This window comes from Rhinolophus ferrumequinum, chromosome 17, assembly GCF_004115265.2.
Source record: "Rhinolophus ferrumequinum isolate MPI-CBG mRhiFer1 chromosome 17, mRhiFer1_v1.p, whole genome shotgun sequence".
NCBI lineage: Eukaryota > Metazoa > Chordata > Mammalia > Chiroptera > Rhinolophidae > Rhinolophus > Rhinolophus ferrumequinum.
The window spans coordinates 65,263,614-65,291,564 of record NC_046300.1 but is presented as its reverse complement, the minus strand read 5'-3'; the positions used below and the strand labels follow the sequence as shown (position 1 = coordinate 65,291,564).

Here is a 27,951-nt window from a genome sequence, read left to right as displayed (position 1 = left end):
GTTTTTGTCCTTGGAGACATCTTTCCTGAAATCTTTATCCTCTTACTTCAGTCTGGTCTGGACACTTCCCTTCACCATCATGTTTGTCTCTTCTCTCCTTTCCTCTGTCAGGTCTCTTGTATCTTGGAGCCCACATTTTTCTCTTTCTTCCTTTATTCTTTCATTTCATTTTTAGGTAGTGTGTATACATCAGTGGCTTCCTGAGAAAGGTGCTTTGGAGCTAAATATTTGAAAATTTTACATAGTTGGCAATGCCGTTATATTGCCTTCATACTTCATTGATAGTTTGGGAATGGAATTTCTACTACATCGGAAATAGTGACTAATGATGTTGAGTATCTTTTCATGTGCTTTTTTTTTGCCATGTCTTATTTGCTGATGAATCTGTTCAAATTTTTGTCCATATTTTTTCATTAAGTCATTTATTTGCTCATTGATTTTTAACAGTTATTTATATATTCTAAAAATCAGGTCTTTTTCAGATATATGATTTGCAAATACTTTCTCCTAGTTTCTGGCTTGTCTTTTTGTTACTTTAATAGTGTCTTTTGAAGGGCAGAAGATTTTAATTTTCAAGTCTGGCTTATGAATTTGGATTATTTTATGAATCATACATTTGGTATCACATCCAAGAAATTCTTGCCTAAACCTATGTTTTCTTCTAGAAGTTTTATTGTTTTAGGTTTTACATTTAGTTTTATGTTCCATCTTGAGTTCAATCTTATAAATGATGTGAGATGTGAGTTGAGAACATACTTGTATGACTTGAGTTTATTAAATGTATTGAAACTTATCTTACAGGCCAGAATATGGTTTATCTTGCTAAATGTTTCATGTGCACTTGAAAAGAATCTGTATTGTTTAGTTTTTGGGTAGAATGTTTTACAAATGTCAATCAGGTCAAGTTGATTGATAGAGTCGTTAAAATATTTTATAGTCTTACTCATTTTCTGTCTACTTGTTCTGTCTACTTCTTGAGAGAAGAATGTTGAAATCTCTGAGTATAGCTATGGATTTGTTTATTTCTCTGTGTACTTCTAGCAGTTTTTGCTTCATGTGTTTTGGAGATATGTTATCAGGAGCAAAAATGTTTAGAATTGTTGAGTCCTCTTGGTGAATTGACTCCTTTATATTAATGTTACTAATTGAACTTCTTCATTTCTGGTAATATTGTTTGCTCTGAAATTTACTTAGTGTCATATTAATGTAGCTACTTGAACTTTCTTTGGAGTAGAAGTATAGCACAGTATATCTTTTTCTACTTTTATTTAAAAAATTATTTTATGGTAGGATATGCTCAGAAAACCAACCTAAGGATCAATATAACTTCTAATTTTGCTTACAACCTAAGCCTGGGATTTCAGGGTGTGTGTGTGTGTGTGTGTGTGTGTATGTGTGTGTGTGTATGTGTGTGTGTGTGTGTGCATATACACAGGTGTGTGGTTTTGAATGATTTCTCACAATATTTTGGTTCTCTTAACAGTTTTTCTCATATATTCCTGGTCATAATAGATACTCAGTACATATTTTTTAAATTAAACGTTTTTTGTATAGTACCTGCTGAGAGACAAATAGACGTTCTATCTTTTTACTTTTAACCTATTTCTGCTTTATATTTAAAGTGTATTTCTTGTAGGCAGCATTATTTTTGGGTCTTGCTATCTTATCCAGTCTCACAATCCCTAACTTTTAATTAGCGTAGACGGTTTACTTTTAATGTGAATATTAATATGGTAAGACTTAAGTCTATCATTTTGCTATTTGTTTTTTCACTTATCCCACCTCCTTCTTGTTCCCTCTTCCCTATTTTTTTGTCTTCTTTTGGATTAATTAAATGTTTCTTATGATTTCTTTTTATCTGCTTTGTTGGATTATTAGTTATAATTCTTTGCTGTGTTATTTTAGGGCTTTACATAGGGTTTAAAGAATAATCTTTAATTTACCACAGTCTACCTTCAATGGATAGTATGCCTCTTCACATACTCGAATAGTATAAAAACATGTTGGCTTGCTTTCATTTCTCCCTCTCAACCTTTGTGCTATTATTGTCACACATTTTTCTTTTCTTTATGCTATAAACCACATACAGCATTGTTATTATTTTTATTTAAACAGTTCATTGTCTTTGAAAGAGATTATTTTAAATATAAGAAAAATTCTCATATATTTACCCATGTGATTACCATTTCCAGTACTCTTCTTTCTTTTCCATAGATCTCAATTCCCTTCGACTTTCATTTTCCTCCTTCTTGAAGGACTTCATGTGACATTTCTTGTATCATGGGTCTGCTGGCGATGGATACTTTCAGCTCTGGCATGTCTAAGAGTGTCTTTATTCTTTTTTGTTTGTTTTATTGATATTAGCTATTTTTTTCAACTTCCATTGATTTCTGTTCTTAATCTTTATTTTTTCTCTTTTTTTTCTTGCTTTGGGTTTACTTTGCTGTTCTCTTTCTAGTTTATTAATGTAGGTCTTAGATTATTGATTTGAAAACTTTCTTCTTTTCTAATGTGAGCATTTAGTGCTATAAATTTCCTTCTCAGCACTATGCATCTGGCATATTTTAATATGTTATATTTTTATTTTCATTCAGTTCTACGTATATTTAAATTTTCTTTGAGACTCCTCTTTAGCTTATGGACTATGTACTTATGTACTATTTGTACTATTCAATTTTCAAGCGTTTGGAAATTTTCCTGTTGTCTTTCTGTTATTGGTTTCTTTTAAATTTGTTAAGGTTTGTTTTATGTTCAAGATGTAATCTATATTGGTGAATGTTCCAGGAGCATTTGACAAAAATGTGTGCTCTGCTGAAGTCCTGTGTGCATATACACAGAGGATGCCAAAAAATGTGTACACATTTTTTTTTTGCATTTTCATAGCACAGACACTGTTTATTCTTTTTTTTTATTATTAGTTTCAGGTGTACAAAGCAATGTAATAGTTAGACATTTAAACACCTCATAAAATGATAACCCACCCCGCAATCCACTACCCCTCTGACATCTTATATAGCTGTTACAATACCATTGACTATCTTCCCTGTGTTGTACTCCATATCCTGTGACTATATATACCTATATATTTAGTTATAGTTGACATTCAATATTATTCTACTTCAGCTCTTCAGGTGTACAGTGCATTGATCAGGCATCTGCACAGTCTATGACGTGATCCCCCTGATAAGTCCCGTGCCCATCTGGCACCATACATGATCTCTACGACATTGTTGATTATATTCCCCATACTGTGTTAGCTATCAATTTGTGTTTCTTAATGCCTTCACCTTTTTACCCCTGACCCCAGCCCCATTCCCATCTATCATTCTGATAGATCTAGTACCTATCTGGTACCGTACCTAGTTATTACAATATTGTTGACTATATTCCTTATGCTATAACCTACATCCCCATGACTACTGTATAACACCCAATTTGTACTTCTTAATCCCTTCCCCTTTCACCCGTCCTTATTCCCCTCCCATCTTAAAGAAGTCCCTCTAAGAGTCCCTGTAATACTGGTTTGGTGGTGATGAACTCCTTCAGCTTTTTCTTGTCTGGGAAGCTCCTTATCTGTCTTTCAATTCTAAGTGACAGCCTTGCTGGGTAGAGCAATGTTGGTTGTATGTCATTGCTTTCCATCACTTGGAATATTTCCTGCCACTCCCTTCTTGCCTGCAAAGTTTCTGTTGAGAAATCAGCTGACAGTCTTATGGAGGCTCCCTTGTAGGTAACTAACTGCTTTTCTCTTGCTGCTTTTAAGATTCTCTCTTTGTATTGAACCTTTGGCATTTTAAATATGATGTGTCTTGGTGTGGGCCTCTTTGGGTTCATCTTGTTTGGGACGGTCTGTTCTTCCTGGGCTTGTCTGTCCATTTCTTTCACCAGGTTAGGGAAGTTTTCTGTCATTATTTCTTCAGATAGGTTTTCAATTACTTTCTCTGTCTCTTTTCCTTCTTGTACCCCTATAATGCAAATGTTGATACACTTGATGTTGTCCCAGAGGCCCCTTAAACTCTCCTCAATTTTTTGGATCCTTTTTTCTTTTTGCTGTTCCGGCGGTTGGGTGTTTTCTGCCACCTTATCTTCTGCATCACTGGTTGGATCCTCTGCTTCATCTAATCTACTGTTGATTCCCTATAATATATCTTCGTTTCCATTATTGTATCCTTTATGTCTGACTGGTTCTTTTTCATGGTTTCCATCTCCATTTTTACGAGATCACTGAGCATTCTTATACCCACTGTTTGGAACTCTGCGTCTGACAGATTGCTTATCTCCATTTCACTTAGTTCTTTTTCTGGAGCTTTGTTCTGTTCTTTCATTTGGGACATGTTTCTTTGTCTCCCCATTTTGGCTGCCTCCCTGTGTTTGCTTCTATGTATTAGTTAGGGCTGCTATGTCTTCCGGTCTTATTAGAGTGGCCTTATGCAGTCGGTATGCTTTGGGTTTCAGTGGCGCAGTCTTTCTTGTCACCTGAGCCACATGCTCCAGGTGTATCCCTTGTGTGGGTTGTGTGTGCCCTCCTCTTGCAGTTCAGCCTTGGTTGATAATTACACATCAATAGGAGGGACTGACCCTTGGGCTCACTGGTTGTGAGGACTGACCTTGACTACAGTGGAAGGGTTGTTGTGCAGGGGCTGATCCTACAGAGCAGGATCTGCCTCAGCAGGACTCTGGTGCCTGCCCAATCCGCCCCTTGGGTGTGTCATACTTGGAGATGGCCAGGTGATTCTCCAGGTCATTTTGAAGTTGGCCACTGGGGGTGCCAGCCACAAGACCACCTTGGAGGGTATCCGCTGTAGGTCTTCTCCAGCCACAGCCCGTGCCCCACCTGGGGCCACCTAGCTGGAGCCAGAAAGAAATCTGCAGATGTCTGCTGCCCATGCTGTGTTTGGAAATGCCTTTGAGAGGCCAAGACATGACCCACGGCTGGCTGTCACTAGTGCTGGCTTAGGGCTGCTCAGCCGGAGGTACAGGACATGCTCACGCCAGATGCTTCTTGCCTCAGTTCCGTGAACCTTTGAGAGGCCCTAGGAAAGTCTGCAGCTTGAGCCAAGGCAAGCGGTCTGCATGAAAAAGCCACTGACAGCAGCCTGGGTGTGCCCAAAAGTAGGTCTCAAATCACCAGGGCAGGGCGATCGAACAGCGGAGACTCAGAAATCAAGGCTGTCTGTGTTCACACGCCGGGAAGAGGGAAGGCTCAACAAAGAAATAATGGCCTCCACCAGCTCCCCCCTCCAGGAGAAAGCTGCCTCTCCAGCCCCGGCCCAAGCCAGACAACTCAGTTCCCCTGCCCCAGCGCTGGAGCTCAGAGCAAGTGACCACTGGTGGGTAAGTCCACGCGTGGTCACTTAAGAGGAGCGCCTGTGAGTGCAGCTGCATTCAGTCTCTCTCAGTCACAATCTCCGCTGTTTTTCACAACCAGAAATTATGGGGACTTCTCTCCCCGGCACTGGTACCCTGGGCTGGGGTGAGGCTGGTATCTCTTTCTCCTTTAGGGGATGAGGGGACCCCCACAGCCGAAATATCCCTCCTGATCTTTAATGGTCACCCATGGGTGGGGGACCAGCCCGTGCCGCGTCTCTGACCTTTCTACCAGTCTGGAGGTGGCTTCTTCTGCATGTCCTTAATTGAGAGGCTTCAGGTCAGCTTGATTTTAGGCAATTTTCAATAATGGTTGTTTTGTAAATTAGTTGTAATTTTGATGTGATTGTGAGGAAGGTAAACACAGCATTTACCTACTGCGCCATCTTGGTTGACTCCAATTGTATACATTTTAAGAAAAAAAAACTGTATTAAAATTATGCTGATGGTAACCACTTTGAGTGCCTCTTGTAATTGCAGAAGTCAAACGTGACTTGTATTCATCTTTTGTTATCAGTATATACTGAGTATTAAAATTTTAATACAGTTTTTTCCTTTCTAAACTGTGTGTGTGTGTGTGTGTGTGAGAGAGAGAGACAGAGAGACAGAGAGACAGAGAGACAGAGAGAGACATAAAAGAGAGAGAGTGTTAGTTACTGTTGGTTGATTTTGCTTTTCATTCTTCTGTATATACACCCTTGCTGATTTTCTGTCTAGTGGTTCTATCAGTTGCTAACAGTGAGGTATTGAAGTTCCCAACTATAAATGTGGATCTCCTATCTCCCTTTCACCCTATTAGGGTTTGCTTTGGTATGTTTTGAGACTCTGATTTTTAATGTACATGTTTGGGTTTGTTATGTCTTCCTGGTGGGTTGATCCTTTCATCTAGGGTTTCCAGGTGGGAATTCCCGCCCATTCTCAGGAAATTTTTTCACTTTCCCTTTCCCGAATCCTGAAATATACACTGTTTTCTGTTCTCCAAGATGAATCGTTTCCACAAAGTGAAAGCCGATACTACCAACCACCTGGGTTCAAGGAGCCGATTTTCCCGATTTCCCGACCAACTTTTCTCTGGCTTCGGGAATGGGAAAGTGAAAAAAATTCCTGGGGACGGATGGGAATTCCCGCCCGGAAATCCTACTTTCGTCATTATGTGATGTCCTTCTTTGTCTCTACTAAACTTTGCTCCGAAGTCTACTTTATCTGGTATTACTATAGCTACTCTTACTTTTTTAAGATTAATTTTTACATGACATATATCTTTTTCTATCCTTTTTCTTTCAATCTACTCATGTTGTTGTATTTGAAGTGAGTTTTTTGTAGATAACATATTGTTGGATCATGGGATTTGTTGTTCTTGTCATTGTTTGTTTGTTGTTTTAATCCACTCTGCCTGGTGAAGGTAGAAGGCTTGGCATTCTTTTTGGCCTTGCTGGCTTGGGTAGAGGTCGGGTCACAGTTTTTTCCATGGTGTTTGGCTAGTGTAGAGCAGTTATTGTCTTAAAGTTTTCTGTCTTGGTAGGCTGCTCCTTTTCTTGTTCTTTGGTAGAGAAAACAGACTTTTCTTGGGTTTTGTGTTTGTTTGTTTGTTTGTTTGTTGCCTCTGCTCATTGGCATTTCCAGGTTGCCAGCTTCTCCAGCTCCAAGTCTAAGATATATGGAGCAAAAAGAAAACCCAGTGAACTCATCACCATGTCATTCCTTGCGTTTCAAGGTTCCTAGCTGATATACCACCTTCTTGTCACCTTTCAGAGTCATCTTATGTTTGCTTTATATATAATGTTCAAGGTTTTTCACTGTACCTAGCAGGAGGAATTAGGAAAAGCATGTCTACTCCATCTTTCTAGAAGCAAAATTATTCCCCATTGTTTCTGAAAAGCTATTTCACTGGGTATAGAATTCTCAGTTGAAAGTTTTCTTTTTTTTCTTTCAGTGCTTTAAAGAGTTAGCTCGAATATCTTATGGCTTGTATTATTTCCTATGAAAAGTCATCTCTAATTCTCATTTTTTGTTTCTGTTTTTCTGGTATTGAGCAATTTGATTATGCTCTGCCTTGGTGTGATTTTTCTGTGTGTGTGTGTGTGTGTGTGTGTGTGTGTGTGTGTGTGTGTGTTTGGAGTTCATTGAGAATCTTGGATCTTTGGGTTTATATCTCATAAATAGTCCCTCTCCAAAAGCAGATGGCTCAACCAGACTTACAGCAAATGCTAAACTGTTGTGATTTTGTAGTTACACTCTGATATTTACTAGGTCCCATATTATTTATTTAGTAGACATACATATGCTTTGTAGACCAGACACACAAGCATGTTTTCCAGTGTTCTGCTTTGAACATTTGGGGACCAATTTGAATACTTCCCTAAGTCAAAGATCCACCTTATTTTCCAGATGACATGGAGATGCCTTCATGGAGGTGAAACTTGTCCTCAGAGGAGAGTTTGCAGCTGTTAGGAGCACAGGCTTGGAACCAGGCCAACCTGGGTTTGGACACTGTACCTCTTGCTGTGTAATTGTAGAAATGTTATTTCACCATTTTGAGCCTCTAATGTATAAAATACCTACCTCATAAAGTTGATATGTAGAATAGATGAGAAAAGTAAATGTGGAACATGGCTGAACACTCATGAAACGGTAGCTATTACTACTGTTGGTGTTGTTTTTTTTTAATAGCTTTCATTTGGTAGAACACTTTTAGGTGACAGTAAAATTGAGCTAAAGGTACAGAATTTTCCCTAATACCCCCTGTCTCCACAGACCCACAGCCTCCCTCACCATCAGCATTCCGACAGAGGGTACATGTGTTACAACCAATGAAGCTACATTGACACGTCATCATCACCCAGAGTCCATAGTTTCCATTAGGGTTCATTCTCGGTGCTGTACATTCTGTGGATTTGACCCAATGTATAATGACATGTACCCACCATTATAGGATCATACAGGATAGTTTCACTGCCCTAAAAATACTCTTTGCTCTGTTTGTTTACCTCTCCTTGCTTCCTAACCTCTGGCAACCACTGATCCTTTTACTGTCTCCATAGTTTTGCCTTTTCTATGGATATAATGGTATATATCCTTTTCAGATTGGCTTCTTGCATTTTGGTAATATGCTCTTAAGTGTTCTCCATGTCTTTTCATGGCTTGATAGCTGATTTCTTTTTATCACTGATTACTATTTCATCGTCTAGATGTACCCAGTTTATTTATCCATTCACCTACTGAAGAACATCTTATTTGCTTCCAAGTTTTGGCAATTACGAAAAAAAAGCTGCTGTAAACATTTGTGTGGAGGTTTGTGTGTGAACATGTTTCCAACTTCTTTGGGTAAATACCAAGGAGCACAATTCCTGGATCCCATGGTAAGACTATGTTCAGTTTTGCTAAGAAACTGTCAAATTGTCTTCCTCAGTGGCTGTACCATTTTGCATTCTGCATTCCCACCAGCAATGTCTGAGGGTTCCTGTCGCCCCACAGCTATGTCAGCATTTGCTGTTATCAGTGTTTTGGATTTTGACCATTCTAATCAGTGTGTAGTGGTATCTCATTTTGGTGTTAATTTGCTGTTCCTTGGTGCCATAGGATGTAGAACATCTTTTCATATGCTTATTTGCCATCTGTTTATTTTCTTTGGTGAGGTGTCTGTTCAGAGCTTTTGCCCATTTTGAAATCAGGCTTTTCATTTTCTTAATGTTGATTTTAAGAGTTATTTATATATTTTGGAGCTGTTGGCATTTTCACTTGAATCATTATTATCTTATGTGCTAGAAAAAGGGCTTCACTGAGATCTCAGCATTCTAGGCTTCAAAACATGGAAAGTCTTTTTTTTCTTTCTTTTGTTTGGATGTAGTCAGAGAAATTATCTTCATCTGAAAAAGAAAAAAACAAAAACAAAAACAGATGTTCCCCTACAATTACCTTGATCTAAAAAGAATTTTAGGCTGCCTCTTAGGTACAAGCGCCCTCCATGCTATAAGTACCCCCCACACAGACACACACACAATTTTAGCTTATGCCGTGTGTTTGCTAACAATTGCTGTTTTGAGTGGTGGGAAAGCCTGTTCAACACAGCATTACCTTTCTTAGAGGTCTGAGTTAACAAGGGACTGGCGTTGGTAACAGTACACCTCTTAGCAAGTCACCCCAACTGCCCGAGAACTGTTCTGGCCTAGATCATTCTGTAAAAAATGTCACTAACACTACTGAAGAAAAATATGTCCCATTGTAGGTGAAGGAAGTATTATGGTCTCTGATTTGCATTCTCCTACCCCTTCACTATACATTAGTGGATTTATATCATGGAATTCATTTTATGTCTCTTTATTTGCACACCAATTCTTTTGCAAATAATTTTAATTCTCCCTTTTATGAGGGTGAGGCTCTGTGTCTATGTGTTCCTATATAAAATAAAGGAAATTATTGTTTTTAATGCAGACTCGAAATAAACATAATGGATTTCAGTTACAACAATTCCTCCCCACTTAGAGGAAATGCACACCTATTTAGAAGAAGAACGTCATTCCTCATATACTTTGAAAACAGCCTGTTTCCACGACAACTTGTACTTACCAGCTTGCATTGTAAAAGAAATGTTTGAATTCTTTCTTTGATAAAAGATTTGACCAAACACTGGAGTTCTAGTTTTTTAATTCCAGTTTGGGATTATTTCTCTTTTTAACATGGTTACTTTTGAGGGAAAGAAACCTAAATACCATTTTAGGGTAACTTCACCTTCAAAATAAAAGGAGAGGATTCCTGGCCAAATGCTAATGAGCATAGGAAATGAAGATACGTTTGCAGGTTGTAATCGTTTTCTGATATCTTCCAGTTAAATTAAATCAACAGAGATGATTCAACAACTTATTAAGATGCTATTTCATTTGGCAAAGAGTGGTTCAGTTTATCATTTCCATCTGGACATTCTAATCATTAGGCTTGTTTCCTCACTGCTGATCTTGCTTTTACGGTGGTTTGTACCTGCTTAGTCTGAATTTCAATTTTTGCAAGGACTATGGTTTTATTAATGGTTTTCCTTCAGAATGAAATATAGGAAATTATTTGCATCATTAACTATGGCTTTGTAAAATATGAAAAAGATGCTACTGTATTTTATTGACAAGATAAATGTAATATAAAATACTTTAGTCCAATAAGACAAGAAAACATGACCCTGGGGCATTTTAGGAATGATAGAGAGTCCACTCAAAGTTATAATAATTCAGAGTTTAGTTTTGAGGGATCTGGAAGTTTTTGAAAGCGCAAAAATGATTCTTAGCTATCTTCAAGATCATTGTCAATGACGTTAAATATTTGTGACACAAAACACACAGGCAAAGTGATCTGTGGAGTACTATATTTATCATAACCCCCATTAGAGACCACATTTTGTAATAGACCAAGTATGATCATATGCACATTTTTCACTTCCCAGAAAACGACAATATCTTACCATAAAAACTAAGATACTTTTAAAGAAATATAAGTTGCGTATTATGCAACTTAACATCATGTGCATAATAATAAGTAACGTGAAAATCAACAGGAAAGGAGTAAGACATTGATGGTATCATTCTGTATTAAGAGTGTGCAGTTCCAGCTGATGGTCAAAAGAAAGAGAGGTTTCGCTGGCTTGAAACACTGTTTGAAAGTGTCTTCATGACGCTAAAGTCGTGCTCTGCACAGTGGTTATAGTTCTGAAAATTTTATGCAGTTATAGTGTTTTTTGAAAACAAATAATGTGGCTCCATTTCAAAAATTGTTTTCTTTTTCTCATTTCCCATCAATTGATAATGGCTTCTCAAATTGTAGAGTACTCAACTCTTAAAAAGTAAAATGACATAAAATATTTCAATATACACTTTAATAATGAATGTTTTAATCATAGAAGGATTCATTATTTAGATACTTAGTAAGTATCCACTATACAACAATCTTTATAATATTCTGTGAGGACTACAGAGGTGAGATCCCCACTCACCCTAAGGGAGCTTAGGCTAATGTGGGAAACAGGTGCAGGTGGTCACTTTTTACGTGACTTATCACTTCCTAGGACCGGGGCTGCCAAAAAAATGTATATACATGACTTGCCCGACAATTAAGTTCGCAAACTCATCCTAGAAAAAGTGCTACACACCTCATTGCTGAATATCACTACGGTCACCTTCAAAGTCCTCCCCTTGGGAAGCTATGCACCAACACCAGCAGCTAGTCCACCCTTCGAAGCCATTTTGGAACTCTTTTTCTGGAATGGCCATCAGAACTGTCGTCGTATTACCCTTGATGTCCTAAATGTCATCAAAATGTCTTCCTTTCAATAATTTGTTTATCTTCGGGTAAAGAAAGAAGTCATTGGGGGCCAGATCAGGTGAGTAGGGAGGATGTTCCAATACAGGTATTTGTTTGCTGGCTAAAAACTCCCTCACAGACAGTGTGTGTGAGCTGGTGCATTGTCGTGATGCAAGAGCCATGAACAGTTGGCAAAAAGTTCAGGTAGTTTCGTCTAACTTTTTCACGCAGCCTTTCCAGCACTTCCAAATAGTAAACTTGGTTAACTGTTTGTCCATTTGGTACAAATTCGTAATGAATAATCCCTCTGATATCAAAAAAGTTTAGCAACATCGTTTGACTCTTGATTTGGACTGACGGAACTTTTTTGGTCGTGTAGAATTGGCTGACTTCCATTGTGCACTTTGACACTTTGTTTCAATGTCATATCGGTACACCTATGTTTCATCACCAGTGATAACACGGCCCAAAACATCGTCTTGCCTCTCCAAAAGGTCTTGGCAAACTTTGACTCTCCTTTGCTTTTGTTCATCAGTGAGTTCCTTCGGGACCATTTTTGGGCACACCTTTCTCATGCCAAGGTTTTCAGTTAAGATTTTCCTAACTGTTTCTCTATCGTTGTTTACTTGGTCTGCTATGCTTCTCAGAATCAGCCGATGATTTTGACGCACAATGCAACAAATTTTTGCAATGTTTTCATCATTTCTGCTTGTTACTGGCCGCCCTGACCTCTCTTCATCAGTGACACATTCTCTCGTCTCAGAAAAACGTTTAATCCATTTGTACACTGCCGTTTTCTTCATGGCATTATCCCCATAAACTTGGAGTAACAGGTCCCTGACTTTGCGTCTATTCTTGCCATGTTTAATAAGAAATTTAATGTTTGTTCATCGCTCTAATTCAAGCTCAGACTTTCTCGCGACAGCATACAAAAACATGTTAACAACACTAATGAACGCCACTCAGCAAGACACCGCCACACGTCGACACAAACACAGCTGTGAGACACTGATACACCAAGGTTATGAAACCTTACTGAGCTGTTTGTACAGTGCTGTCAATGAAAGCGCATGGTGGCAAGTTCTTGAACTTGTCAGACGTATTCATCTTTTGTTATCAATATATATTATAATTTTAATACAGATTTTTCCCTTTCTTAAAATGTGTATACATTTTCTTGGCGCCCTCTATATTTTTCTTTGTAAGTTGGAATTTTTTGTACCAGGATTTCTTACAGTGCTTACAGTATTATTGATGTGATTGTGTATATGAGGTGATTATTTAAGCTTAGAAAGCACAGTGCCCTGCCTCAGTGCTGGCTTGCAAAATGTTCCCCTAAATCATGTCTGAGTAATAACTGAAAGCTCAAAACAAAATCTGATCCTGAAAGCAGCTTCTTAGCTGTGAAGAAGTAACCAGCTTGATGCTGAATTATCCCTCTGCGAGCACTTGTCAGCCAGAAGTGGGGGTTGGAGGCCCACCATGGATGCAGACAACTGAGTGAAACAGGCGGTGCTCTGGGGATGTGCTGTTAGCATGACTGGCCCTTCTATTTGCCAGGACTGAGGAAGGGTCTTCCAGGACTTCCGGTGCTCAGATTCGGACAGGACGTAGCAGTCCACCCTGTGGCATCTTGTGGCTGAGGCAGGGCCTCCCCTCCTGACTGCACTGTGAAGCGGGCAGCATTAGCACACTCAGTTTTCAACTGGGAAAAAAAGAGACTCAGAGAAGTTGAATGATTTGTCCCAAATCACATAGCTGTTAAGTGTGGGCTCCAGCAGACATTTCTGGACTTTCTTTAGCTCACGTTGCCTCTTGACTGTCCATCTTTCCCTCTCCTTTAAACACGCCAAAGACCGAGTGGAGGCCTACTGGCCTCTTTGGGTCCGGTTTCCGATCTGTGTGGTGCCCACAGGTCGGGTTCGTTGGCCTGGGGGAGCATTAATAACTACGCTTTGATCAGGAGCCTGGGATTTGCAGACTATCTTATTGCAGGGTTGCATATCATGGAGACAAACTTTGGTAACAATCTGAATGCCCAGCGCTAGGAGTTGATTATATGAATCATTAGTCCTCCAATGAGTAAAAACTCCTGTGCGGCCACAACAAAAGTCCCTTCATCTGAATTCTTAGATTGGCTGCAGAGCCAGTGTTTCTGAAATCATTGTGACTGCTTCTTAACCAAGGAAAAGCATGGTTTCTTTGCCAGGGCAAAAGGTTTCTGAAGAAAGTAGTTTGGGCCCTGCTCAGCCATTGCTTTGGAGCTCTGGATCTCGTGCTCCTTTCAGGGTTTTGTTTGGTGACTGATCTCTGCCGGAACTTGCCCTGGCCCTTGAGGATGGGTGGAGAATGTGGATGGGCAAAGAAAAGAAAGGTATCAGGAAAAAGTGCGGAAATGTGGGTGCCCACAGTGTTTTTACTGAATGGGATTCAGACGGGTCACCGGTTTAGTGAAGTTGAATCTCCATGTCCAGATGCTGAGTAGGAAGTGGGGAGAGTGTCACAGACCAGCCCTCGGGAGCTCACGCTGTCATAGAGCTGAAGACACACCCAGGGGAAGAGCGTGCTTCCAGATATATATATAGTTACAAAGACATATATTTAATATATCTGTATATGTTTTCAAGTATGTGTAACTATAGGTATATACATGCTTACACGATGGAAAGTTCGCGAACTTCAGTGTCCGACCCATATACATATACGTAATCAAATATATAAGGAAATATACTTGCAAATGCCTTTAGAAAGGTGGGTTAGTTGGGGAGGATTTCAAATGCTAGACTAGAGATTTCAGAACTCAGCCTGAGAGATAGTCAGCCATTTAGGGCTTTTGAGCAAAAAAGTAACAGGGAAAAATGCATTTTAGGAAAACTGATCTGCCATCCACGAAAAGGAGAAACTGGCAGAGGAGAAAGACTAGAAATTGGGAGAGGAATTCACAGACTGTTCCTTTCAATCAATAGTGTTGTATGCCCAAGTCATTTCCTTAACGAGTCTTGGTGGTGTGACATCAGTGTGGCCAGCCCTATGCTGGCATCAGGGGAACAGCGCTACACAGGGGGCCCAGTCCTCTTGGGTGTGGGGGACAGGCAGTAGTTCCATGCAGCTTGTGACACATGCGGTAAAGGAAATCATTAGGATGTGAGGAGGAACTACGTGGAGCTGGAGGTGGGGGCAGATCTCTCCCTGAGGCTGAGTGGGAGGAGAAGGGCAGCCCTGCAGAGCAGGGAGGAGGGAGGTTTGGGACAGGCCTGTGCAGGTGCCCAAGGCTGCCCAGAGGAAGAGCACAGCCCTGTGGCTGGGGAGGCAGGAAAAATCCAGAAGTTGCCAAGCCCTGTGGGCCGCTGCAGAGTTTGGGCTTTGTTCTGAGAGTGATAGGAAGCCAGGGAAGCGCTTTAGACATGATCAAATCGGTGTCTGGGAACAACTGCTCAGGCTACTGTCTGGCAGGCATTTGGAGGAGCCAATGTTGGGAGCAGGGAGACAAGTGAGGAGGGTATTGTGCTTGGCAGGAACTCAGGAAGTCAGGACCCGGGGTGGGAGGGGTCACTGGGACTAGAAAAGGAAGAGCGACTCAGGGTTGCGGGAAGGACAGAAGGGGGCGCTGTGGCTGGTGGGTGCATTGGGGTGTGGAGCGTGGGACAGCCGAATCCCAGCGTCTCCTTTTCCAGGCTTCGTGACTGGGAGGCCCTCAGTCTCCTCACTGCAAATGCTGAACAAATGTTGTCTCCTTCACCCTTTTTCCTTCCACTGGCTACTCTGAAGCAGACCTTCAGGGATCTTTTAAATTCTAGACAAGTAACATTGGTTGAGTTTTTTCTGTGTGTACCTTGCAAGGTGCATTAGACGTATTTTCTCATACATGCCTCAAAGCAGCCCCTTGAGGGAGCTCTTGTCAGTTTCTCCATGTTCCAGATAAGGAATCTGGAGCTCAGCAAGGTTAATAACTTCCTGAAGTCACACAGCAGGATCTTAGAGTGGGCTCAGTGTCACTAAAGCAGTCACTCTTCAACCACACTACAGCATCCCGCGAGGCCCCTAGCGTCCTGAAGGAGTTTCAAGTCTACCCCCCTCCTCCCCCACCAAGCCATCACCCTAGGACTGTCCAACTGCAACACTTGACTTTGCTGGAAGCTTCAGTCCAGGCCTGTGCCCCAGGCCGGTGCCTCCCTGTGCCCTGCATCTAGGAAACTGAGGTCTGCCATCTGGTGGTCACTGCCTTTCTGTGTCTCCTGAGCTTTTAAAAGAAAGGAAAATGCAGTTCCCACATACAAGACAGGCCTGCATATTTATAGCGTCACACCCTGTAAACAGTAATCTTCTCAGACTTAGGCCCTGTGACATAAACATAGGATATTGCCGATGAGTTCCTACACCCATTCAACAAACATGAAAAACGTGCGCATGCATGCACCCCCCCCCCCCCCCCACCCACCCCCATCCCCACACACAGTCATTCCACTGGAAAGTAAGTTCCCTGAGACGGGTTTATTCTGTATTGTTCACTAGTGAATCTCAAGAGCCTAGGACAGAGGCATTTGCATAGCAGACATGCAACAAATATTTGTGAATGTAGAATTCATAGATACCTAACATTTACTGCATCTTACTATATACCACTCACTTGACAGATACCTTTTTTTCATTTAATCTTAATGATGGCTTGAGAAGTAGGTACTATCAGATGCCCATTTCTCAGATGTGGAGACTGAGGCACAGACGGCTAAGAAGCTTGCCAGGTTTGGGGAGAGCTGGCTTTTGATTCAGGTTTTCTGACCTCAGAGAGCCTGGATTTAACTACTATGCATGGTGCCTCCATGTACATCTACTGCGGGCCAGGCTTTGTGTGTGGCATAGCCACCATTTAGACAAGTGGTAATACCTCCATTCCCTTTCAATGTTTTGACCCTATTGAGTGAGTTTCCCTTCCCACAGTGCTGTAACAGTCAATAATGGAGGGAATTCAGAAAAGGCTGGCAGGCCAACAATGAGTCCCTATCACTTGCTAGCTCTGTGAATATGTGACCTTGAAGCGTCCCCAAACCTCAATTTCTCCATTGGTCAAAGGAAGAGACTGAGTTAGGATCCCTGCCTTCCCTTCCAGCTCCAACATTCTGCTGTTCCTGTGATTCCCAGGGAGCCTGATGTGAGTGGAAGAGAGAACCACTTGTTACTAGGCAACAAGCACCTGCCTCACCCATGTTGCCATGGTGATGATGAAAGTTGGGCTGATGGGATTACCAGCTCCTGCTAATTGCATATGAGAGCTCAAGGTCTCTGTCTCTTTCTTGCTTGCTCGCTTGGTCTTACTTTCTCATTCTCCTAGGAACTGTGAAGAGACCTCCCCCACCTGCAGTGTCCTGAAGGCAGCCCTAGTACAATGGAAAGCAACTGGAAATGGAGCCTGGCTGTGTCTCTGAGTAGCTGTGTGACATTGCACAGATTACTCGGCTTCTCTGGGCCTCCATTTCTCCATTTGGAAAATGAAGGTGTTGGAATAGTGATCACTGTCTAAGGCTCTTCCCAGCTCTCAAATCCTTTGATGCCTAGGGAGCATGTCAAGGGAGCCAACCACACTGTTACTAGGCAACCAGCAGGCACCCTGCCCAAGTTGCCTTGGTGACTGGATGCTGGAGGGGAGGGGAGTAGCTGCTGCAGCTAATTGCTTAATTATTTATGAGTGTCTCAAGTCCTTTTTGTTGTTTTCGTTGCTAGGGGCTATGGGGTTACCTCCTCTTCCTCCCTCCTGCCACCCCAAGTCGTCTGAGTTGCGTGTTTACTCACTGGTAGAGCACGTTGGCCTGGATCTCAAGCTATCCACGTTCTAGTCCTGCTCTGTCATTTCCTAGCGCTGTGGCCTCAGGTAAGTCACTTCACCTCTCTGGGCCTCAGTTTCTTCATTTGTAAAATGATGGGTTTGCTTAGATAATCTCCAAGTTCCCTTTCTGCCCTGAAATTTTAATTCCTGCTGTCCAGTTACAAAGTGGGGAAGTTGAGGGGTATTTTCCTAATTTGTTATCTTCTAAGGATGACTCTGAAGAGCAAAAACAGTGGTTAAGTCTCTTTTACATTTCAAATAGGAAGGGAATGGAAGTTACGCTCACTGTTCTCTCCTTGCTGCTCACCTTACTCGCTTGCTTGACCTTTTTTATTAATCTAAAGGTCATTTACAGTTTTTTTTTATATCACCTACTTCCAAAATATTTGACAGGGTTGTATAAGATGCATATGTGAAATTATGAATAGGTCATGCAAATAAAAATAGCAATAAAATAATATAAAAATAGTGATTAGTTAGTACTGATGTTGTGATTGAGCATCAGATGTAATATTGAGCATCCTGGAAGGCAAAGCAAAAAGAGAGAGAGAGAGACAGAGACAGAGAGAGAGAGAGAGAGAGAGAGAGAAGAGAGAGCGCTACATAATTGTTATTCAATAAAGAAAAATTTCCAGACTATTTTTAGTTCTAAATTCTGAAAGTAATTTATCATGTGGTGCATACTGTCTTTTAGAAACTCCAGATGAAACTTTTAAAATAAGCCTTTCTTGCTGAGGACGTTGTTAAAGGACACAAGGAAGAAGCTAACCTTGACATTTTGATTGGTTCTCATCATTAGAAGGCAAAAACTCCCAAAAACCAATGCCTAAAAATTGTATAAAGATAATTGTCACTTAGTAAATACAAATTTTCAGAATCTATTATTTACAAATAAATTACATATAAATTCATGTAACCACTCTGCATAGTAATTTAGCGATATGTATCAAATTTTTAAACACAGGCAAAAATTCTACTTCTCCAAATTTGTTCTGAAACAAACTTGTGCAGATGAAGAAAGACATTAAATACAAAATTGCGTATGGTAGCATTATTTATAAAAGAATATGACCACAAAAAAAGAAAATGACTAGAAACCACAGAAATCTTGAGGGCTACTGAATTAAATTATATTACTTCTTAGAATGGATTGCTTTGCAGCTCTTAAAAAGTAGATCTATATGTTTTGATATGGAAATAAATCTTCAAATATATAATGTTAAGTAAGATAAGGAGGTGCATCAATGGTATAAAATGCTTTTATTTCTGTTATAAAAGATATAGATAGGCATGTAATTTATATGTCTAGATATATGCTTTTATGTATATACTTGGATTTTTGTGGAAGGAAACTGTTAACAGTGGTTTCCTCTGGGCAGGAAGATTGATAGCCTTGGGATGGAGGAATACTTATTCTTCACCGCCTTGTTTTTACTACCATGTTTCCCCGAAAATAAGACCTAGCCGGACAATCAGCTCTAATGCATCTTCTGGAGCAAAAATTAATATAAGACCTGGTATTATATTATATATATTATGTTATATTATATTACCAAGTCTTATAGTAAAATAAGATCGGATTTTATATTAATTTTTGCTCCAAAAGATGCATTAGAGCTCATTGTCCGGCTAGGTCTTATTTTCAGGAAAACACAGTATGTGGACCTGTTAATTTTTTTAGTGAGAGAGGCAATAGAGTCTGGTAGTTAAAAGCCTAGACTCTGGAGTTTGAATATGTGTATTCAAGTCCTGGCTCTATCACTTACTAGCAGTGTGGCTTTGTAGTTAATTTAAGTTCTCCATTTCTCTGCATAGAATGGGCCAATAATAGCTAGCACCTTCCTCACTGGATTGTTGTGAGGATTAAATGAGTTAATAAGCATGAAGTGCTCAGAACAGCCTAAACAGTGCCATATATGTATTTTCTTAAAAAAATAAACTGAATTTTTAAAAATGCATCTAGTCAAGAGGACCTCCAATATCTCAGAGCTGGAAGGACTTTATAAATATGTCACTGCTTCCAGCATCATAAGTTGTATAAATATTATGTTTGAAGCAGGGATTGAAAAGCAGTGGTCTTGTTTTCGTTGTCATTTTATCTGGATTTGAATACTTTTTAGGGAAAGCACGTCCCCTGGGATTCATAATAGGTGTTTACGATGCCTGTGAAGACAGAATGCGTCTGGTTTTGCAGCTTCTGCTCTGGGCCATCCCAGTGAATGCTCAAGCTAAGAGCAGAATGTATGTTAGGCCAGGTGGAAAATCTGTGAAGAGATGTGCAGCCACAGTTGTTAGGCCAGGAGGGCCTCTGCCCGTGTTGGTTACAATGTATTCACATGCCCTCGTGCCTCTCTTCTTTGAGAGGGTGACCGAGACCTGGTAAGAGGCTGTGCTAGGAGGAGCCTCAGTCATCTCCAGGCCACAGGGACTTCCTCTGTGTTCCGAGGCAGGAAGTAGCCGGCTCTGTGCTCAGGACGGCCTGCTTTCTTCCTCCGTCCTTGCAGCTGCTTTGGGACAAGCCTGGAGAACTTCACCCGACTTTAGGAACCTTTCTTTAGAGTTGGCCATACTTTGGGCCGGGCTTGGGCCCCTCGCTACGGGCACATGGTGGCCCCAGAGAGGGTGGAATGGGGACTCTGATCCGTTCAAATTCGCTGAATTCATTAACATGCTGTCACCAGGAGGAACGCAAGGCTGACCTGTTACAACTTCACGTGGAGTCAGCGGTTCCTGGCTTCTGTCTGTCTGGCCCTTTCTGCCCGCACTCTTGGGCATTCATTCCAGTCTATTTATCCATTTGGCCACAGGTTCCCCTTGCATCTGTCTGTCACGTCCAACTATGCTTCCACTTGCCCTTTCATCCCTCCACTCCTACTCCAACCCTCTGCCAACTTTCCCCCCCATCCTTAGACTGCGGATACGTCTGTCCACTCCTCCTCCCCTCCCACCGTGTGAGTCCGAGATCCATCCACTGGTCCATCCAGCTATTCCTCCATCTTTCTGTAGCTCGTCCATCCAATTCGCCGACCTCCTGTCTGGCCGCAAAATCAGCCGCTTGACCAGTCCTCTGTTCCCCGCCCCCATAGCCCGCGAAGATGTCCCCGGCCAACGCACTGCCCTTGCTCTGTAGGGCTCCGTGCTGTGCGCAATCTGCCTCCCACCTCGCCCGGGACAGGCCCGCTTTTGTCTGGCGGCGCCGGCCGGGCGGTTCCCCACGCACCGCGGCTCGGGGCGGGGCGCGTGGGCTGGGGCGGGGCGGCCGGGGCGGGGCGCGTGGGCCGAGCCGGGCCGGGGCGGGGCGGGGCGGGGCGGGCGCCCCAGGGGGCGGGGGCCGGGGTGACTCAGCCGCCGCTCGCCCCGCGGTCCGCGCGTCCGCCGGCTGCCAGGCGGGGCGGAGAAAATGGCGATGCCCCCGGCCGCCGCGCCCCCCGCCGGGGCCCGGGAGCCGCGGAGACCCCACGCCGCCGCCGCCCCTGCGCCGCCGCTCGGCCTTCAGCAGCTGTCGGCGCTGCGGCCCGAGCCGGGCGAGGTCCCGCTGCACTCGCCCTGGACCTTCTGGCTCGACAGGTGAGGGGGCGCGGGGCCCGCCGCGTCCGGCCCGGCCGGGCCCTCCGCGCTGCGCGGCCGCTCTGTATCGGGCGCCCCGGCCCGGCCCGGCCCGCCCCGCGGTGCTCAGACCTGGCCCGGCCCCGGGACGCGCGCAGAGCCGGGTCAGAAGCCGAGGTTTGGGCCGGCGAGCAGCTGTTCGGCGGCCTCGCCTCGCAGGTGGCCGAGGACAGGCGCAGCCTCAGCAGTTGGGCAGCACTTTCCCCTTTATTCCGTTTAGAAGAATGTCCCCGCGCGGGCGTCCTGGCTGGGCGGGGGGGTGGTGGGCCAGCCGGGCGTTCCTGTCCTCGTTGCAAAGCAGGGAGGGCAGTACCGTCCTGGTTTCCCCACGGGGCTTCGGGGCGCGCAGGATACGACCTGCGCTGTGACAGCGCGGGCAAAGTTGACCAGCCCCTGGGAAGTGTGCGTGGGGGCATTATTACCGCCCCGCGGGGGCCGCCGCCCCAAGCCCACCGAGGCCGCCTGGTACAGCTCTTTGAATTCTCGCTCCTCCACGGGTCGGGTGCATTTCGAGCACTGACGTGAGCCACATGCTGGGGTTCGATGGTGAGCAGTACCTGACCCTGTCAGTAACGTGGGACGAGGATTAGCCTCCTCACTCGACCGCTCAGGGGCCGTGTCAGAAATGCCTGCCTGACTACCGCGTCTACAGGAGCGCACCCTGCCCGCCCTCCAGCCATGCGGTAGCCTCCTGCCCTCCGTTTTTCTTCATGATGCATAATGCTACCGCGTTGTGTTATGTGTTTACTTTCAATCTGTCTCAACCCCTCCACACTTCCTCTGTGACAGCCAAAGCGCAGGGACTTTTGTTTTGACACTTGCGTATCCCAGTACCTAGAACTGTGCCTCACACATGGGAGGAGCACAAGGAATTTTAGACAAATGAATAAATTGGCTAATGTAAAGCCCCTTAGTATCTGTCACACGGTGGGTGCCCAACATGACACCTCAGGGTTGTCCCAAGAGCTTATGGAAATTCTGATGACTGTATCTACTATGCTTAAGTGTTAGGAGGAAGTGTGTGCAACCGTTCTCTGTGAAATTTACTAAATAGACACAAATCTGGTCTTAAAAGGCCTGTATAAAATCCCTGCAAGACTTTTTTTTTAAAAGTGATATTCATCTTTTGTAGGAAGACAAGCTCATTCCTTTCTTCCTATCGGAATTAGCACCCATCTATAACAATTGACACTTGGAGCACTGTCTTTTCCCGGGACCCAAAGAAGTTGGGGGTGGGGGAGATACAGCAAGTCTCGCTTCTGAAAACATTTTCACTTTCATTATGGGATGCTAAGAGAGCATTTTACTGTCAAAACAGCAGTGGTTTGGGCCAACTTTATGAGAGTGGAAACGTGTGACTGGTTTTCAGAGGTGTGCTGTAACTGCCCGTTGTTAGTTGGTGTCTGTTTCCAAGGCGGAAACCTGGACACTGGTTTCTGGATTCTGATCACTGGTAGAAACAGTATCAAGAGTTTCTTTTAAAACAGGTCAAAATTAGTCTACTTACAGGCACAACATTTTAAGAATGGTCTAAGATATTAATACAACATAACAACACACAACTTTTTAAGAATATCTACTATCTAAGATAAGAACACGGTAACTTCAATGAAGACAAACTACTTTCCTGTTACTTATTTGCACGTTTTTGTTCTCTGAGAGCCAGAAATAAAATGAAATATAGGATTGTCACAGTGTCCAAATCTTTAATAGCAACGACTCTTTTAATTTAAAATGATAATTAACTCCAACTTTGCACATATGAATTAATTTTGCCTGGTCGGTAACCCTATGCTTTTATTGAACTCTCTCCACTTCTTCAGGAGTCCATTACATTTACGTAGGCTGCCCCTTCCTCTTGGGGTTATGAACTCAGTGAGTTCTAGAGGTTCATTTGTAACTTTTTTCCCTAGAGAAACAAGATTCTGAAGAGGGTAGTAAGGGTCTCAGGAGAGCCCTCCAAGGCAGCCTTCACGCCAGCATAGCTGATGGCTGCTGCCCAAGACGTCAGTTTTGAGCCCCACAGCATCTAACAGCCTCCTGCTACTTAAAACTCTCCTTTGGCACCTATCTCCTGCCCTGTCCTACCATCCAGCCTACTGTGTGATGATGGACAAGGGATGTAGTTTTCCTACACCTCACTTTCATTGTTTGTAAAAGGGAGATAATCGTAAGATATATCTCCCAGGGCTGTGCTGAGGATTAAATGAGAGCAATGAATGTAAAACACCAACACATAAAAGCTTAATAAATGTTATTTCTAATACCAGTATTGGATGCTGCCGTATTACAAATCCCCCGCCCCGCCACACACAAACACCATCCACAGTTCCTGGAGCAGCTTATCTGAATTCAGTGTTAAGAAGCCAGCAACCTCATTCATTCCCTTCATGGATGAGTTGGAGAGCCCTCAGGAGCATTATTTGCATTTTCAATAGTAAACTCCAGTAATTCATTATTATTACCGTTATTTTAGGAAGACTGGCTAAGGATTTAAGCATTTGGGAGGTGATTTTGGTTGAGGGTATGAAATGAAGAGTTTTCCTTCCATTTTCTGGATCTTGAACACCCTGCCCTGTCTTGATTCTTGGGCACTCTTGGTTGTTTGTGTGTCTGACTGCTTTGTTTTCATCTCATGGTAACCCCTTTCCTCTGAGTTTTATCCACAGTCCTCAGCCCTCTGCTTGTCCCGAGACACACCAGTGATCTCATCCAGTCACACGGCATTCAGTTGCATCTTTGTGCTGGTGATTCCCAAAACTCGACACTGTGCACTGGGCTCCTCCTCTGTCTCTATGTAGATGTGTAACACACATCCAAACTCACCAGGTGCCAAACCACCTCCTCAAATCCCCTCCCAGCCTCACCCCCCGCTCTGTCCCAGCTCAGATATGACCCGTTAACAGCAACCCTGTCCTCTGTCTGCTCAGCTCCCAAATCTGGGAGTCATCTGTGACTCTCCTCCTCGTCTCCCCCCGTTTCTTTCCTGTCCTTCTCCCCTACATCCATTTCAACAAACGCCATTGATTCTACCACTAAAGAATATCCAGAATCCAATTCATTGTCACGTCCTGCACCCTAGACCACGGGCCACGCCACCTTCTCACCTGGATGACTGCAAGAGCGTGCTGGCTGCACGCTCTGCTTCTCCCCTTGTCCACTCACAGTCCATGCCCACCACAGCAGCCAGAGTGGTCCCTTCAGTACCTAAGTTAAAGCCTGTCACTTCTCTCTTCTCCGTCTCCCTTAGAGCAAAAGCCCAAGTGCTTTAATAGCCCCTGAGACTCTGCAGCGTTCCCTGCCCCCGCCCAGGACACCTTTCTCCCTGTGTCTCTCCCTGTCACTCTCCCTCCTGCCCGTGCCCATCTAGCTCACTGGCTGTTTGCTCTGTCTCCATCATGCCAAGCTCGGGCCTTTGCCACCATCAGTGCCTCTGCCTGGAGCACTCTTCCCTCAGTGATCTGCTATGTGCTTGTGCTTTTTTCTTTTTCTGGTTTCTGCTCAAATGCCATCTTCTCAGGGAGGCCATCCTCAACCACTGACACAGAATGGCACACACATGCAGCACACTCCCGGTGTGACCCGGCCTTGTTTCCTCATGGGATTAGCCCCACCTGCCTGTCTTCTCTCACTAGAGTGGAAGCTGGCAGGGTTCGTTCCCAGTGCTCTGCCTTCCGCTGCTAGATCAGCGCCTAGCACAAGTCCACACTAAATGTTTTGGGGGCTGTTGAATGCTACCCACAGTGACTTTCCCTTGCCCAGGGTGGTTCGCTGCTCTGATGATCACTTGCAAATCTGCATCTCTAGCGCTAAGCTCTCTCCTGAGTCCGGGACACCCACTACCTACCACGTGCTGAGTAACAATAACACCCATCCAAGTTTCTCAAAGCTGAGACTTCCGTTTATTCCTTGAATGCTCTTCTCTCTCAAGTACTCTCCTCATCCAGTTCTGAGCTTCGTATTGTTGGTTGACTGTTGGAGAAGCTGCTCCAAGCCTAAGCCGCCCCTCCTCTCCACATCCCGCCCTCCGGAGGCCCCAGTTACTCCCGAGCCTGCTTGTCCCCACGCTCTTCACCTCCTCCTCCAAGCGTCCCCACCTGGGCTGGCAGGGTAAGCCTTCTAGGAGACACCTGATTGTGTCATTCACAAACTCCCCTGTCCCTCTCTGCCATAGCAGTGGGTTTTTACTGCTCATCTCTCACCACCTAATGGTGCCTCTATTATCAGGTTGTGTGGACCAGACAGGTGGGATTCTGCATCTCCAGCCGACTTTCACCAGAGCAATTCTGATCAGTTTTGTTGTTTTTGTTTGTTTTTAGAAATGGGCTGCTTTAATTTGAGAAAAGCATGTCCCAGCTTAGAAAACAAGTGAAAACCATAGACTTACAAATTGTGGTACAAACTTCTGTACTGCTATATTTAATACGAAACCCACTTCCTTTTTAGCCTCGTCACCTACCTCTCTCCAGCTCCAAACTATCACTCAGTTTGTCTATTCTCCCTTGTAATAGCAGACTACGGCCCTTTTCCTGGATAAACCATGGACTTGCCAGCCTCTGAGATTGGTTTCTCCTGCTTGGTGCCTGTGGGGACAGAGCCAGGAGTGCACTTTCCAGGCTCTCGCCCTCATGTGGAAAGGTGCTGGCTCAGGTAGTAGATAGCCGTCAGCTGTGGCTAGTTGGCCGTCAGCTGTAACCAGTGAACCATTGGCCACTAATACAACTCCTGTGACTACACTAGCAGCAAATGGGGGCTAGCAAGAAGGTGGTGGCTGAGCTAGCAAGAGCGGATTGCAGTTAGCACGGCGGATTGCAGCTAGCAAGTGGGGTTGGTTGGCAAAGAGAAGTGGACGGCAGGTTGTGGATCGTGTGGCTGCTGCCTCCTGTGTCTCCAACCCAGCCGCCAGCGAGAATATAGTGGTATGAGTCCCCTATCTATGGCTCTGTGGGTGTTCCTCTTTGGCCTCACCCCATCCTGCATTCTTATGTGGGGAGCGGGACCAGAGACCCCGCATGACACCCTGCATGACAGTGCCCTTCTCCCCTTGTCTGACTTAGAAGCTGCCATGCATCTTTCAAGGCTTTGCTAAAATGCTGAGGCTCTCCTTGTCCTTCAGTTGCCCTTGGCCCAGGATTAAGCCCACCGCCTTCGAAGTAAGGAGCATTGATTCCTCTCCTGTCCAGTCCTCTTGACTGTGAGCTCTAACTACCTCACGTCTGACTCCCAGGAGTGCACGTCAACATGCACAGAGTAGGCGCTTTGTGAGTATTTGTGTTCTTGTGTTTTCAATCATAAAGGTGGATCATCCCGTACACCTCCCACCAGCCCACCCCAGGGCTTAGTCCCCACCCCGGCAGTGTTTGTCCAAGTGTAGTTCCTTCTCGCTTACATCAATCACCTGGCAGTGCTTATTTCAAGTTCAGGCTCCAACCCTGTCCAGGCTTAGACCCTGGGGTAGAATGGGCATTTGTCACAAATGCGTTAGGCATCAAAACTTGAGAATTACTGTTCTGTTTAATTGATCAAATTCATGGAGCATATCAGTTGCTAGTCACTGTTCTAGGTGCTGAGAAGGAAAAGATGACAGCATTGGACCTGGGCCCCAGGACGGCTGTCTCCCAGGCCACGTGCTTCAGTAGCATCAGTGACGAGTTCAGTGAGGTGCTGAGTTCTAGAGGGACCCGCCTCGCAGGGTGTGAGGCTTTCAGGTGCATTCCAGTCATGCACGCCATACTAACAACTCTGCTCTGGGACGGCGGAGTTGGGCTTGACAGAGAGGATCCCAAGCCCTCTTTGTCCATAGAGTGGCTCCTGGGGACGAGGGAGGGCAGGGACTGCATGAAGGCCGTGGTTGCCATCTCTTTTTGCCCCATTCTTACCTTTCTGAACCCACAGGCTCTCTTAAAGGTGCAGGATTTTGTCTTCTGTAAGGGGCAAGGCTTCTGGGGAGGTTAGGCAGGAAAAGGCCCTGAAGAGGGACCCTCAGCCTGCCTGCCTGTCGGTGTGGCTTTCTGCACTGACGACCCTCAGCATGATCATTCAGAGAAGTCACTAGTTCTTACCCAGCACCAGCTGCTCACAAACATGTTTTCCTTCTTTTAATATTACAGATGCCATTTCCTTGTTTCCAAACCTAAGACAGCTGGCAAGACTAGCATTCTGGCATGATAAGCGCTGCACACCTGGTCTTCCTTAGTTCTGCTGTCAGCTCTAACATGGTTAGACCTCTGGCTCACCCAGCCTCCACAGACTGAAGGTTAATTACATATCAAGATGAAAAGAGTCCCAATTGCTATCAAGGACCTCATAGGGTTGGAGTGACAATAGATGGAAGCAGGGAAAAGTCAAAATCAAATACACATGCAAAAATAAAGCATTGAGATTATATAGATGGTTTCAATGGATGCATTACTAAATGTTAATAATAGGCCCTGGACCATTTTTGTATGTGACTCTCAAACAGCAAGCTGGTAGAACCACAAGCCACACATCTATCTAAAAGCGATTAAAATGAAACATCTTTATGGGAATGAATGATATGTAGGGATGCCCTTCATCAGATACCTGGGCCTGTGCAGATTTTTCCCTGGGACAGCTGAGCCTGATGTCAGGAAATTCAACAGGAAGACTGGCTCTTACGTAGGAGACACAGTCTCCCCCTTAAGTTGGTTCTCTTCTCTGAAATGAGATAATCTCTCAGATTAGGCTGAGTATTGTCATCATTCATTTTTTTCATCAACCATTTATTGTGTGCATGTGCACGGGGCATGTGTCTCCATTAGCTGGATATACTGTACCACATACAAAGGTTTAAACGCCCCTTCCCACTTTAACCTGTTAGGATTAATTACCATCTACTACAGTGTGCTAGGAAC

At 43.9% G+C, this 27,951-nt stretch overlaps 1 protein-coding gene across 2 annotated transcripts in view; it reads left to right on the top strand.

Annotated features, from left to right (window-relative positions):
- The window catches only part of EIF4E3 (eukaryotic translation initiation factor 4E family member 3), an 82,461-nt gene that overhangs the window by 8,331 nt on the left and 46,179 nt on the right, over window positions 1-27,951 (top strand). The window contains exon 2 of one of the 2 annotated variants that reach the window (XM_033132631.1): window positions 17,368-17,515. Coding sequence is in view for 1 of the 2 variants with exons in the window: in XM_033132629.1 (XP_032988520.1) it covers window positions 20,871-21,037 (167 nt within the window). In the remaining variant the exon portion in view is untranslated. Of the gene's footprint in view, window positions 1-17,367; window positions 17,516-20,870; window positions 21,038-27,951 lie in introns of those variants that run through there. The other variant, XM_033132629.1, reaches the window with a different exon arrangement.